This window comes from Lonchura striata, chromosome 1 (assembly GCF_046129695.1).
Source record: "Lonchura striata isolate bLonStr1 chromosome 1, bLonStr1.mat, whole genome shotgun sequence".
Lineage (NCBI taxonomy): Eukaryota > Metazoa > Chordata > Aves > Passeriformes > Estrildidae > Lonchura > Lonchura striata.
This window is the reverse complement of record NC_134603.1, coordinates 110,629,932-110,644,545: the sequence shown is the minus strand read 5'-3', so window position 1 is coordinate 110,644,545 and position 14,614 is coordinate 110,629,932. Positions and strand designations below refer to the sequence as shown.

The 14,614-nt window shown below is 39.8% G+C and overlaps 1 protein-coding gene across 1 annotated transcript in view; it reads left to right on the top strand.

Moving 5' to 3' along the window:
- The window catches only part of NPSR1 (neuropeptide S receptor 1), a 56,438-nt gene that overhangs the window by 423 nt on the left and 41,401 nt on the right, over positions 1 to 14,614 (top strand). The window contains exon 2 of the mRNA XM_021553273.3: positions 11,946 to 12,078. Coding sequence (XP_021408948.2) covers positions 11,946 to 12,078 — 133 coding nt within the window. The remainder of the gene's footprint in view (positions 1 to 11,945; positions 12,079 to 14,614) is intronic.

The following is a 14,614-nucleotide window of genomic DNA, read 5'->3' as shown; positions in this document are numbered from 1 at the left end:
CTTTAGTCAAAATCTCACATTATTTTAACACATTTTTAATGTCATTTCTTAGATGCATCATCTTGACATAAGGGATTTCTTTTCAATTTTCCAGCTGCAACAAACATTGTACACAAGTGAGATGGGGGTTTTTGTTGTTTGGGTTTTTTTTAATCATGAGGGACAGGTTCTAATTTGTCTTTTGTTTGTTTGTTTGCTTGTGAGTTGAATGGGGGATGCAGTGTCTCTTGAAATCTGTTGTTAAGAATGCATCAGATGAGTCATTCAGTAGTGAATGCTGTTGAATTGAATGGGAAGTGTATTTAGTCATCTACAAAACTAAACATCACCCTAGCAATATGTAAATGTAGGGAAAAGATTGGAGAAGTTCTGAAGTTCATATTTCTTTCAGATTTCTATGCCTGTTGCTACTGCTTAATTTTGTTCTGAATGTCATGTGTCTCTTTATTTTTATGGTACATTGTACAAGTTCAAGTCATTAAAAAGTCTGGCTAGGAGTGCCCTGCCCTGCCCTTCGGGACCTCCGCACCAAAGAGATCAATTTCAGCTGGAAAGATCCAGGCATTTATATCATTTGACAACATGTGAGGTAAAAGGGGATATATTCAGAAGCAATTTTTGTATCTGTGAGATTGGTAGTGCTCTGATACAATCCTAGTGGAATCGGTGGAATTACAGCAGGTTCCCAGCCCTGATTAAGAAAAGGATGATCCATAGTGCCAGTCTTAATTAGTGAGGTCTCTTTTAACGCGCTGCTTATGATTGCTAAGGTAATACTTCCTACCTAGGATTTCAAGGGTGAAAATTATTTTTTATTAATTTTTTTTTCCTCTCCATGTTAGACTCCTAAAATGCTCTTGAAAAAAAAGTCACAAGGGACAAGAAAAATATTTTAACAACTTTCTCTTTATCTCCTGTCTTCTTTTCACAGTTAGGGCTGTAAATCTGAACAATGTCATGGGAGCAGTATTTTATAATGGTAAAAGTGACAATTTATTCCATGATTAGAAAGTCCCCAGGCAGAAAAATTCTCATTAATAGGAGAGATTGAGTAAATTACAATAATTAGGAAACCAAGGATAGTCATGCATGTTCATCCATTGCTAAAGGAAGCGATTCTTTTTTCTGTAGCTGAGGATTTCTCATTAGATTTGCTCTTGAGTCTCTGCCGGATGCCTGGCTCTGGCACATGCAGCATGAACTTTGCAAGGAGACTCACTGATTTCACATCAATTACTAGCTGTTGATAGGCATGGAAATATTTTGACTCTAGAGACAAGTGACAGCTGGTGCAGCTGTAGGAAAGGAAGGAGAGAGCACCTGCTCTGATGACTACAGTGCAGGGAAGACAGGGCTCCCTGCCAGCAGTTTCAGCACTCTGTAAAACCCACATGCGAAAGGTGCTGCTGATACCTGTTGACTCTGCTGGCCATCCTCCATGAGCTCTGCCCTTGTTGTGGCTGTGTCCTTGCCCACTTCAGCAAGCCAAGCAGCATTGTCTTCCTCTTTACAATGCTAAAATAATTCAGCAGCTAAAATAATTTAAGTTTCAGTTTGGAACAGGCTGAATGAATTTGTAAAACAGAGTTCACTGTTCAAAATGTAGCTTACAAATAGGGTTTGGATTTTCAAACACACTGCAGCCTGTGGCTGATTGTGAAGGCAGGGTGGGTGAGCCAGCACTGCACAGGCTGACCCCAGAGCCTGGGCGCAGACAGAACAGACAAGCTGTTTCTGCTTGGAAAATGCAGTGTAACCTACCTTATCAAAGCAGTCATAGGAAAACATGATCTAAACTGATAAAAGAAGACTAGGGAGTGACACCCTGTACCTGTGTTGATGACTTTTTAATGATTTTACCCAATGACAGCTGCCAGGGTATCTCACATGCTGCTCAAACTACATGAGCATGTGCTGGTGTCTTCCTCCCAAACTGCAAGAGGATGGCTGGTACCCACCCCAGGTAGTGTCTGTGTTATACTGTGGCGGCAACATGACAAAAGTAAAATAACGTGCATTAGCGTATTTCACTGCCAGAAAGTCTGAGCTGTGAATGCTTCTCTTCTAGAAAAATTTGCGCTTCTGTCTATTCCTCTGCTTAACAGCTAAACCTTGCACAGTTTCTGATTAGAGAATGTTTTGCCAGTTCATGTTTTTGTTGTCTTTTTGGGAGGAAAGACAGGGATTTTATTGATTTATTTTAGCTGAAAAAATTGAGCATCTCCTCCACTTAGAGGAATGCAGATTTTCTTCTGGTAATAATTACTACAGAAGGGCCAGCTTCTCATCAAAGCTTTGATAATTAAGTCTAATTTGGGGCCATGTGGGCTAACTAAACTGACTCTTGGCATACAGAATGGCAGCTTTTGGGGCAGGACTGGGTGTATCCATGCACCACTCAGCACGCAAGATGAGCTGGTGCTCGTCATGGCAAAGACACTCATTCCCACTGCCATTTAGGTCTTGCTGCTGTGTTATGGCAAATTGTCCCTGAAAACACAGATCATCTTTCTTCCTGGGTGCCTTCTGTGGGGTATCCAGGTAGGTTGCTGATTTAAACTACAAAGAATTCTTCTGGCTGCTTCAGCACCTAATTCAGAACAGATGTGCAAATTGGTATTATTTACAGCTCCAGCCTCCCAAGCCAAAGGAGAGATCATTAAATCCCTTTACAATCTCCTCCATATGTGCTTAATCCATGTGTAAAAGGGCTCTAAGTAAGCATCAATAGCACCAGCCAGATACAGTAGTCCAGAAAGTGCAGAAATCCTCTAAATAACTGTAGCCTTCCTCTACTTTAGGACCTTCTTAACTCTGAAAATCTGACAAGGTACAAAACAGAAACCTGCCCGGAGAAAAGCTGAATTTTCAGAATTTCAGAATAGGTTTGGCCTGATTTTGCACAAGGTTTGGGAGGCTTTGTAAGGGCTGGAGGAAGCATCTCCTCCTGCCAGATACTAAACATCCCAGAAGCTTTCACAATGGCAGGAGCATGTGCTTGTCCTTAGAAAGATTGAGTAGGGATCATCTCTGTTTTAACACCTCTGCTGAGAAAGAAGATGCCCTGCTTTTACGCAGGAAAGTAAAGGTTGGAGTACTCAAAAAGAGAAAGGAACATCAACTGTGAATTTTCTTAGTGGGACTGTGTTCCCACCATCATTTCCTACCTCCCAGCAGAGCTGGGAATCCACCAGGTAGTTCTTTATATTTCATGCTGTGTAGAGTCCTCACATGTGCAGCAGGACACAAGGGTTTTGTTGTTTACATCCAAGGTTGTTGGGAACCCCAGTGTCCCCCCTGCCAAGTGGGAACCCAAATCATTCATCCAAATGTTGACATGACCTATCTCTGGCACCATGAGCCCTGGTCCCCGTGCCATGCAGCAATAGCACAGCAGTGACACTGAAGTATTACAGCTTTCAGGAGAACTGTGTGCCTATCAAAACCATCACAAATTATTTTAAACATATATCTTTGACTGTATTCCCTCAGCATTGCAGCATTCCCTATACCTGCATGTTTTAGCCTGTGTAGCTCAGATATTAAACAGGACAGCACAACCTAGCACAAGTAAGCACAACTCTAAAAACATGGGCTGCTTATCCATGGAGCTAATGCTCTTTATAAAGTTTGGGGTTTTTGCCATCACCAGCAAAGAGCTGAGGAGACCAATGTGTTAAGAGGTTTTGTAGGACTGTCCAGTTACATGGATTTGGCTCCAGGTCCTCTCAAAGACTGCTGAAGTCACAGTCTAATGTCCCTATCCTTTCATCCAAATGTAGAAGTCACTTTATCTCCTGAAAAGTATTTGCTTATGCTATTGCTCATTCTGATTTTCAAGCAAATATCACAGAGCATCCCATCATTAAATACATAATAGGAAAATAATAATGGGTGCTGTCAAATTTCTGGAGTAATCTCTGCAAATGCATTTACACATTTTACAAAATAGACATATCAAATAATTCAGAGGTAATTTTTGCAATCTTTTAGTGGGGGAGAGGAGGAGGATTAAGTTTACACAAATAAGGTGTCAGAGACTCCTGAACACAGTCTCTGCATTATGCTGTAATGACTATTGCTATTCCTGAGATGCTGCGCTGTGAACGACCTCTTTGGGAAGCTGCTGCTGCAGTGCTGTTGGCCAGGCTGGCCTCATCCAGTGGCTTAAATTCAGCACAGAAGGGATCTGGCAGTAGGACAGCCCAACAGGGAGCAGCTGCTCTGAGCCGGCTCATTTGGGCAGCTCTACAATAGCAACCCTCATACTATGTCCCTGTGCTCCACACAGGCACATGGTTTGCACCTGTCTGCCTCTCCTTTATAAATATGCCTAGAAGATATAAATCTTTTACATTTTTTGAGATATTTTAATTATACTGATTAGGCACATGTAATAATTTTAAGTGACTAAGAAAAACAATACTCTGGACTTTTAAATAGGGCTGTCAAAATCATAAAATTATGGATGGACCTTTGAGTGATCTAATATTATCTTTCTACATTAAAAATATTCTACAAAAGAATTGATTTACAAATTTACAAATTTGTGTTTTCTGATGACATTTAAATCAGGAATATCTGTCTAATTCTGTGGAATTTTCCTAGAGTGCAATAGGTAAAACATCCTGCAATAACTGAGCAGTACTGTCTGCATTTATTACCTGTCTTGTATCCAATCACAACAAAATGGCAAATAAGAACTATTTGGTGATAGAATTAAATTGAATTAATCACATTTGTTACTGACTGTCACCATCACACTGATAGAGAATTTTGGGACAGAGTGGGGGCTTGTTCAGCTGTTGAGGTTGGAAAGATCATTGCAATTAGCATGTATTAGATTGTGTACACTGAAGGGACCCTGCTCATCCATGGTGATGAAGTCAGAGCTAAGAAATAGGTTTGTTAAAAACACAGAGGTTCACAAAAAAAAAAAAAAAGCTAGATTTCAAAAGATGAAAAAGTAATCTTGATTACAAAATTGCCCCTTTCTATGAGGAAGTGTCCTGCTTTAGTGAATAGACTTTCTCAGCTTTTCTGTTTTCCTAGGTCTAAATTAAAGAAAATATTGTAGATCTTTCCTCTATGTAACACATAAACATAACACAGGAGTGAAATACCATATCAACACAAACTCATACAAAACTGCTTCTCAAGTTCACCAGAACAGAAAAAATTTTGTTCCTTCCAGCTGTGTGTTTTTTCCAATGATAAGGACTCTTGGGGAAGTGACGCTTGCCAGCATATTTGATATGTTGGTGAAGGTTTCTTGTGGCAATGCATCCCAGCTTTGCCAGAATGTTCTATAACCTTGGGCTGGGAGGATAACCCAGGCAATCAGCTAGAAAGCAGCTCAGTGAGGCAGCCTTTGCACAAGGGATAGGAGGGATATCAAGCACAACCAGTAGCATTTAAATGAGAAAGCAGCAGTCCCAGGGTCAAACCTGGGGCTGAACTGGTATTTATTCACTTTGAATCAGGCTCAATTCCAGGCCACGCTAATTAAAAAAACATTAACTCCTAGAGGGCTTGTTGCCTGCTGAAATGTGTTTCTCTCAAATTCAATCATAACACAAGCATTTTCAGTAGCAAAATATAAAACTTAGGTTTGAACTTTATTTTCTCCCAGTTTTTCTTACCTTCACATGAGTTTTCCCTAGGTTTTTAAGTGTCAGTCAAATTGTTTTTCCAAAATTTTCAGGAATATCTTGTGTGAAATCTGTGTAAAAACATCTTCTCAGTTTTGCCTTGCTGGATGGAGGACCTTCTTTCGAAACATGTTTGTATTACAGGGGTGGACAGTACAACTTCCTGCTGCTTGTGACAGCTAAGGCTGAAGTGCCCAGTTGTTTGAGCATGTTTCTTTCTTATTGAGACAAGGCCTATCGCAAATGAATCAAGAACTTTTCAGCTTTTTCAGCTGAAATTTTTTTTTTCAGCTTTTCTTTTCTTGAGCATTAGGAGATGACTTGAATTAATTATCTGAATCTTCACATTCAGGTCATTAGTATTTGCTGTGTGAAGCTTACTTCTAGCCCAAGTATTGCTTGCTGTTCCTCTTCTTGTAAGATATTTGGTGCCTGCCCCTTACTTTTTTCCTTCTTGACAATCAGAACTGTTGTCTACAATTAAGGTATATGCAATGCACCTACAACTTTTCTTCAAGCAGATTGCTGTTACATAGTGGGGTTTTTTCACAACTCAACTTGTGTAGAAATTTTCAGCACGGAAAGAAATAAGGATGTTTTTTCGGAAGTTTAACCAAGTTTGTTCTTTTTTTTTTTTTTTTTTTTTTGCATTAAAGAACCTCTATTTTGTAGGTGGTAAGCATAACCATAGTCATGACCCCTCCAGTGGTATGACACTTCATTTCTGAAAGTCCACAGTTTAACCTGATCACACCTGGAAGAAATTCTTCATCTCAGGACTTCAAATAAATATAAGAAAAATGCAATCTTATACTTTTAATGTAGTTTTTCTTAAGACAATTATGGTTTTGCCATTTCCATGTCAGTAACTTTTACACCCATACTCTTTACTTGCAGAGCAAATTTTAATTTACATAAAGATTCCCAGAAAGATCTGAGCTGTTCATGTTTTGATACAATAAATAATATGCAATGTGTGCAAAGCATTCATCTGATTATGTCTGTTTAAGTATCTTTTCATTTTAAGAGTATTTGTTAAGAAAATAGGTCTTATGCATACTTGTGTGTGTGCATAATAATTCAAGTAGGGAAGGACTTCAGAAGGTCACCTGAACCAACCACTTGAAAGCAAATCCAAATGATGCCAGATTTCTCAGGGCAGTGTCTATTTAAGTTCTGAATATCTCTAGGGATGGAAATCTCACAACCTTTCTGGGTTGCCATCCTGGTGCTTGACCACCCTCATGAAGAACAATTTTCTTGTCATGTCATACCAAGATGACCTGTGTTGCAACCCTTGTTTGTGGACTCTTGCCCTTTCATGGTGCACATCTGAGAAGAATCTGGCTCATCTTTTCTGCATCCTCCTGCCAGATAATTGTAGGCAGCCCTTAGACCCCAGAAGGCTCCTGGGGGGAGGGGGTGTTGTTGGTTTCTCTTGGGTTTTTTGGGGGTTTTTTTAAGGGTTTTAAGTTTCCATCCAAAACTGGGGAGGTTAAAATGGCAAATAGATCCTGAACATTTTCAGTTTTCAATGTTCAAGATTCCAAATCTTCTACAGTAGGATAAAAAAAAAATTGCTAATCTAGACTACTTCATTTTTCTATATGGTCTGCAATTAATGTGATTATTTTAGAGAGTGAGAAAAGATTTTTCTCTTTTTTTCCCTCCTTAAATAAAGAGCAATGCAATCTACTAGTGGTGAACTTGACCATGAGCATGACAGTTACCCAATTTAACAAGGGGATTTATATATTTTTCTTATGTGTTAAGAGCACTCTTGCAAAATTGCTTGGCTTGCTTCATGATTGCAGCTCTCTTACAATCTCAATTGCTGCTATGCTAACCCCATAATTTTTAAAATATACTGAAGGCAAGATCATTTGTGTATTCCCAGAGTTTATAAACTGTCAAGAAAAAGCTGTTCAGAGACTTAAGCTGCTACTGGCTTGTGATATGAGGGATCATGCCTCTTCTTCACCCAGGAGACCAATAAGATGGTGCAGAAAGATACCAGGTCAGCAGGATAAAGAAGTTACCACAGGCCTGCAGTCCTCATATTAAGAGGCCAGTCAGCCACTCCAGGCATGGAGTATCTCTCCCTCTCTTTTTCTATTTGCTTAATTCTTATCTGAAACCTATTTTTTCCAGGTTGTTTCCCCAGCAGCCTCAGCAGCTAGCGCTAAACTGTTTTAGATTGTGTCCCTGTTCAAGTCCAAATAATCTTTGTCCATTGATAGCTGAACCCCTCTTTCTGTTAGGCAACTTCTCTAATATCAGACAAAGGCTTTTGCACCTTAAGACATGAGGAACAGCACCTCCACTGGAATGGGCCATCAGGTGTATCCCCATTCCATAGTAACAGCTGGTGCTCCCCCGCAAAGGGGATACAAACCCTGAGAGAAGACAGAGCAAAGAAGTTGGGTGGGTAGAACTGGAAGGAAGGATGGCATTGTGGTACCAAAATGCAGCCCAACATCTCCAGAAGGGTTTAACTATGGTCTTGATTAAAGGGGTTTGGAGGGGTGATCTCTGCCTCAAATATAAAGCAGAATACACCTCTTGTTAGACTTATTCCAGCCTCTGGATTCAGAAATTTTATTAGAGAAAGAAAATGACAAGCCTTTTTTATAGCCAAAGAAAAATGCACACAATCTTCAGACAAGTTTTCTGGCTTACATTTCACCCATGAATAGGCATTTTCTTCATTGATTAAACCTGGTTTTAATCTTGGAGCAACATAGCAAAACCTGAATATGCTCTCTGGATGTTGAACACTTCCATGATCCAAACACAGCAGCCTTAGGAACAGCAGCATGTGCAATGGCTCGAGTCAAGCCAAGGAAATCCTCTTGACTTTCATTTGTTGGTAACATTAATAATGTCAACAGCATCTCTAGCTTTTCTAACCTGAAATAACTGCTGTATGACACTAGTCTCTCATGGCATTGTCATCTAGTGTAATTATTAATGCCCATTTCAAAAGAAGCCCTTGTCAAAAGGAGTTTGGGAGATATTATTATCTTCCTTTTTATCAGAATGCTGCTGAAGGTTGCACAACATATTATTGAGGATTGTTTTTTGTAAATTACCTTGCCCAGGATTGTTATTGAGAAAGGATTTTTGTTTGATGAATGAACAAGACATGAAACTAAACACTTCTATGTCTAAACAACCTGAAGATGATGAATAAAACTAGAGAAAATTCAGCTGCAGTGAAATTCAAAGATCCATCAGCTGTCTGTCTAATCTAATAACTATTTTTATGGCTTTCACAGATGGAAGTTTTCCTGGCTCAATCAATCTCTCTATCTATGATATATTTTAAAGCCTTCTTTTTATTTTTAAATTTTCATCCTGAATTCTGTACCCTAGTTTTGATTTTTGTCCAGCCCACAGTGGATCTAAAGAAGAGATTAGTACTTTACTTTTTTATATTAGTCTTTTTGTGTCCTCGTGGCTATGTTCATCTTTTCCTGGGGTCGGCTTTTTCTGGATTTAGCAACTTAATTCATTCAGTCGTTTTGCCTGACTATATCTTTTATGTCAACTCATTTGTGTGCCTCTCTTGAAGCACTGTGTTCAGGAGTGGGCATGGTGCAGTGGAAAGATCAGAGCAGAGGCACATGAGCCTGATGTTGATCCCACTGTGGTGCTGGCTGTTGCTCTCATGGTAGGGTGGTTCCATAATATTCTGGGCACTTTGCACATGTGCTGTGTGTGAGGGTTGATGTTTGGAAGGCTGGTCCAACCAAGTGTGATTACACTCACTACGCTGCACTTCTCCTTGTTGGACAGCATGTTGCTTTTTTTCTCAGTACACATTTCCAATTCATGATGATAATTTTGAATTCCAATCCTAGCCTCTGCAAACGCCTTTATCACAGTGGGCATCCCATTAATAACCATGGAAGTTATCATTCTGCAAGTTAACACAGATTGAGAGAGGCTGCAGTGATTTGAATTGCCTATTGTTATTGCTCCTTAATCCTCAGGAATGAGATCTTTTTCATTTTTGTCAGAATGGCAGCTCCCACAAATAGATTAATAGAAATTTTGGCTTTATTTCTTTGTCTATGGTCCTTTCAGACTTACCTCTATTTTCAATGTTTGCATTTTTAAGTTATCTTTGCAGTCTGGTTTATTTTCTGGAGTCTAACATTGCTTAATTGTTAGGCATTGCTTTAAATTGGCAGAAGGTATTTAATCTGACCATTTGTACTGTGCTCTTAGCCTTCTAACACAGCCTCTGATGCTCCAAAGCTTTTTTTTCTGTAGAATCATAAGAAAGTTTGAGTGTCAGATCCTTCTTCTGTTCCTATCTATATCAGTATAATACAGGAATATAATTCCTCTTAAGAAAATGCTCTTCTGATTTTATATCAAAGAAAATGGGAACAAGTCTAGTCACTTAATTTTCTTCATGTGAGAAATATACTTTCTGAAATGGAAAAACCGAAACAAACCCTGAGGAGAAATCATTGATTTCAAGGACAAAAGTGATGTGAAATCTTATCTTTTATGATTTTATTGTCTTCCAAAAAGACATTTCCTTCCAATTCCTGTGCTAAGAAAATCATCCCCATAAAAATAGTTTCCACCATATCTCTGCCACACATTTTTAAGGAAATTTGTCTCCAAGAAATTAAAGAGATTTGCAGATACCCCCAAAAGATGGATTTCTTTTTTATTTTTTTTTTAATCTAAAAGCTAAGTATCTAGCCCACACATGTTGTCTCATCTAGGTCACTCTATATTCAGTGGAGACAATCCATCCCAAGGTAGGTGAGATGAGTGGTGACTCATCTCTGACACACTGCTATTACCTAGACAATACTAAGACAATTTAGAATAGTTGTGTCTCTTTAGAACTTTAAAGTTAGGTGAGATGACATGAATGGTAGATTATGTTGGTGAAAATCATCATGCTGGGAAAAGTGAAATCCTCTCTACACAGCCTTTATTGTTTGCTTAAACTAATCTCTGGGCTCAGGCACAGAGTGCCATATTGAATTGCCCCTCATCAGGTCTAGCTTTCCCTGCATGACTGTGTGATCCACAGGGTGGTGTGGCTCCTGACCTGGGGCAAAGCTGAGGCTGGTTCCCAGGAGAGGCTGCTTGGGAGGGTGATGGGAGGGACGAGGAGAGACAAGACTGCTGGCCAGGAACGAGCCTAAGTGCCAAGAAGGCACTAAGGCTAATTCTATAAAGCAGGAAGCTCCATGTCCCTGCTCCAGTCTTTCATTTCATCTTCCCTCCCCATGCTCACTGTGAGCTGTTTTCTATCCAAGCAGAAGGAACTCTGGTTTCTGCTCACCATCGTGGCTTACAAATGCTTTTAATGTGTTCTCCCTGGCTTCTGCTCTACTATCAGCCCAGTCAGGTGGGGTCTTACTGACAGCATCCTTCCCCCAGCCTGCTCAGGACTGGTCCTTGAGGCCACGTCTGTAGGGCCAGCACCTGGCACCTCTCCTCAGCTGCAGCCCTCACTTGCCTCCTCCGTCTTCCTCTAACTCCCACGTTGTGGGTTTGCTGTCTTGAATGGAAAGACCCCAAGCGACTGCATTGACAAAGCCTGAAACAGTTGCTAGGTTGTAAAGATTGGGTGTGCACTCACCGAACAAGCAAACGTGGACACACATACGGTGCTGATCCCGCAGCCAGAGCATCCTGATGCCTTGAGAGCACGAATAGCTTTCTTACCTTGTTTTCTTTGTACACACGCCACTAGGGGACGTTTTGTCATCACGTTTCAGTCGCTACGCAAGTGTACTTTTTCTTTAGTGGGTCATGCTTGCTTTTCAGTCATGGTGTACATCTAGATCATGGAGTGGATGTCTGAATTTCCTTGGGCTTGTGAATGACTCAGACTTACTGAAGTTTAGAAAGAGAGAAATATTTATTTCCCCCATTTCTCCAAATGAGCCCATCTATCAACATTCCTTATGAAGTGAGGCAGCTGGTTATTTCACAGTTTGCTGGAGCAGCAAAAGAAAGCTGAGAGCTGACTCTCGTTTTCGCACTAAGTGCAGAATACAGACACTGCTAGTGGTTTTGTGAAGAGAAAAGTAATATACAGCCACTGCAAACCAAACTGGAATGAACATCACTAGCAGTGATGCATGTTAAGTATTTTCTGAAAAAAAACCAAGAATGTCTTTTAGACTAAAAAGTTGAAATCAGTTGGCAAAACTCAAATTTCACTCCTGTTTTTCATTTTCATCTGATTTGTCTGAGGATAAGTGACTGTCCATCCACTCATCAATATGCTTTTTCCCCTTCTTTCCATTGCAGACAGAGCAGCTGGTGACTCTTTGGGTTCTCTTTATTGTCACAATTGCTGGAAATGCCACTGTGCTTTTCTCTACCTGGAGGAGGAAGAGAAAATCTCGAATGACCTACTTTGTTACTCAGCTGGCAATCACAGGTAGTGTATGGGAGGGGAAAGAACACCTGACCTGTACAGGAATCACTATTAAAATGACAAATAAGAAAATGTGAGTTGAGTGGTGAAGAATTCAGTTGCTACCTAATGTCCAGTTGCAGTTTGCCATAAAACAGATGGATGGCTACTTATCTTAGGGCTCAGTCTGACTGTGATCTAAAAAGATGTTGCTAGATGTAGTAGTATGCAGCAGCTGCAACTCACTGATGCCACTAAATCTTATCTTCCAGTCTGAGTTTGCATCTGCATTTCCCAGAAGCTAGGTCTCCAGCTGTTGTCATGGAACTGCTTAAATTAAACTAGTTTAAGATTAATCTCTTGTGTTTTTCTACTAAAACTACTCCATCAATTATGCTCCTGCAGTGAAGAGTGAAAATAACTTTGTGTTGTCCGGTTTAATGAAGCAAGGGAAATATAACAATATAAAGGTGGAGAGGAATGCATTTAGATTTTTTCCTAATGGACAAAAGGATGCTGATCCAAGGACTTTGTAGTTTTTAAACAGAATGTGAAATGTACAGGAGCCTGCTTCATAAAATGTCAGTCTCAGCAAGAAGGAACGAAATGAGCATAAGCAGCACATTGTTTCTCCGTGGTCTTGAATGGACTACATTTGTGGGGGTTTAAGTTTCCCAAGGGAAAATATGTGCTGTTTCTATAACAGTGTCCTTCTACTAATCCCTGCTTACAAGACATCTGTGTTGTACTGTTTGTGTATATAGGATATATTTATATGCTTCTATTGCTTTTTCTCTCCCTAAGCTATGGTAGGAATTATAGCACTTTTTCACTGAAGAACCATTTAATATATGATTTTCCAACAATATTGCATCCTCCTTTGGTGTCTGTGGTACCTGTGTTTAAACTGGAAAAACAAAGCACTGCACTGCATAATTTTCAATATGCATTTTTTGTAAATAAATGAACTTCATGGTCTCAACCACATCTGCCCAGGAGCATGTTCAGTTTGAAGAACTACTCTTAGCTAAAACAGACCAGGGTGTACAAACTGATGCAAAGAGGCAGGCCTGTAACAGGTGATGTGAGAATCCTTGCAAGGTAAAGAGGTGAAGGTTTGCAGTGGCTCCTCTTCTGAAGTGCTGACGGCTGGTTTTCCTGTTTGCCTGAGCTACCTGTAACAAACGCTTTTACTTCTTATCTCAGTCGTGACCTTTATGCCACTTCCTTCATGAGCCAGCAGCATTTTCCATCAGGTAAGGCAGGTCAATACAGCCTCACCCCACAGCTTGGAAGCATCAATCACAGATCAAGCACTACAGTGTTCACAGGAGTTTCAAAATAAACAGTTTCTGCTCAAAAAGTTCCCAATCCTGGATGAATGGAATATACTCAGGCAGCCAAGCAGTACAGGCAAAGAAAGAAGAGCAGAGGAAGCCCCAGATGGACATAATGCATTTCATACTTACTGTCAGGTGTACTGGGAGGAGTCTACTGCTGTTGCTGTGTTGGATATGTGTCTGAGTAGGAATTTTTCCATTTTGTGCCTGTAGGAAAGAGGACTTCTTGTATTATAATGAAGGTCTATGGAGAACTATTCACTAAGGGTTTAAATACTGCCAGCATGAAGGGAGAAGAAGGTATTGCAAATGCACTTTTGAGGGAGCTGAAAGAAGCAGTGACAGTGGCAAAGACAACAAGGCAAATATACCATTAGATGTGGGCAGCAAACACTGCTATACAGCTGATAGTATAATTTAACTGAGATTTGTGTGTTCCACTTTCTGATTCTTAGACTTCCTCTTCCCTAAAATTGTCCTTGACTTTTATAATTGCCTAAGTTCAACAGTCTGTTCCATTTCATATTACAAAAATTCACATCGAAATCTCACTTGACATTCACATCTGCAATGTTAAAAGAAGTAATTTCAGCTTAAACAGAAAGGCTCCTTACAAGCAGCGTTGATTTCTTTTTTGTGATGCAGGAGTCAGAACTCTAATTTATCTTCCCGCACCAAGACTGCTTGTCAGTATTTTGGCACAAGGAAATGACTTAATTCCTGAAATGGAGCCATTTCACTTTCTTATCTTTAAAAATATTATTAAGAACAAAGCAAGCTGGCAACAGCCATCATCCTTTCACAACAAGTTATGAGGTAGACACAGAACATTATGAAAACACTGACTTGTCACATTGCTTTGACATGCCAAGCATATTTAAATCCTACCAACTAAGTCCTAATCTCCTGGCAGTTTCTGCTGAGTCAATATTACTGATTCCACCTATTTTAAGGTCCTTAAAATATTTATTATTTCTGCCCAGTACAGAAAGAAGAATAATGGATATAGCTTTATCAATGCAGGCATTTCAAAGCCATTTAAAAAATTTTGTCTATTGATCTGTGGCTCAATAGTTGAGTGGCGCTCTCAATTCTCACATTTTCCCACTGATGTAGTACCAAAAATGAAATTAAAATGCAGCCTTTGTGTTAGAATAAACACGGTATTCAAAGCAAAATTGTGCATAATACATGAATAGAAAGTGAGTGCTGTTGTTCTT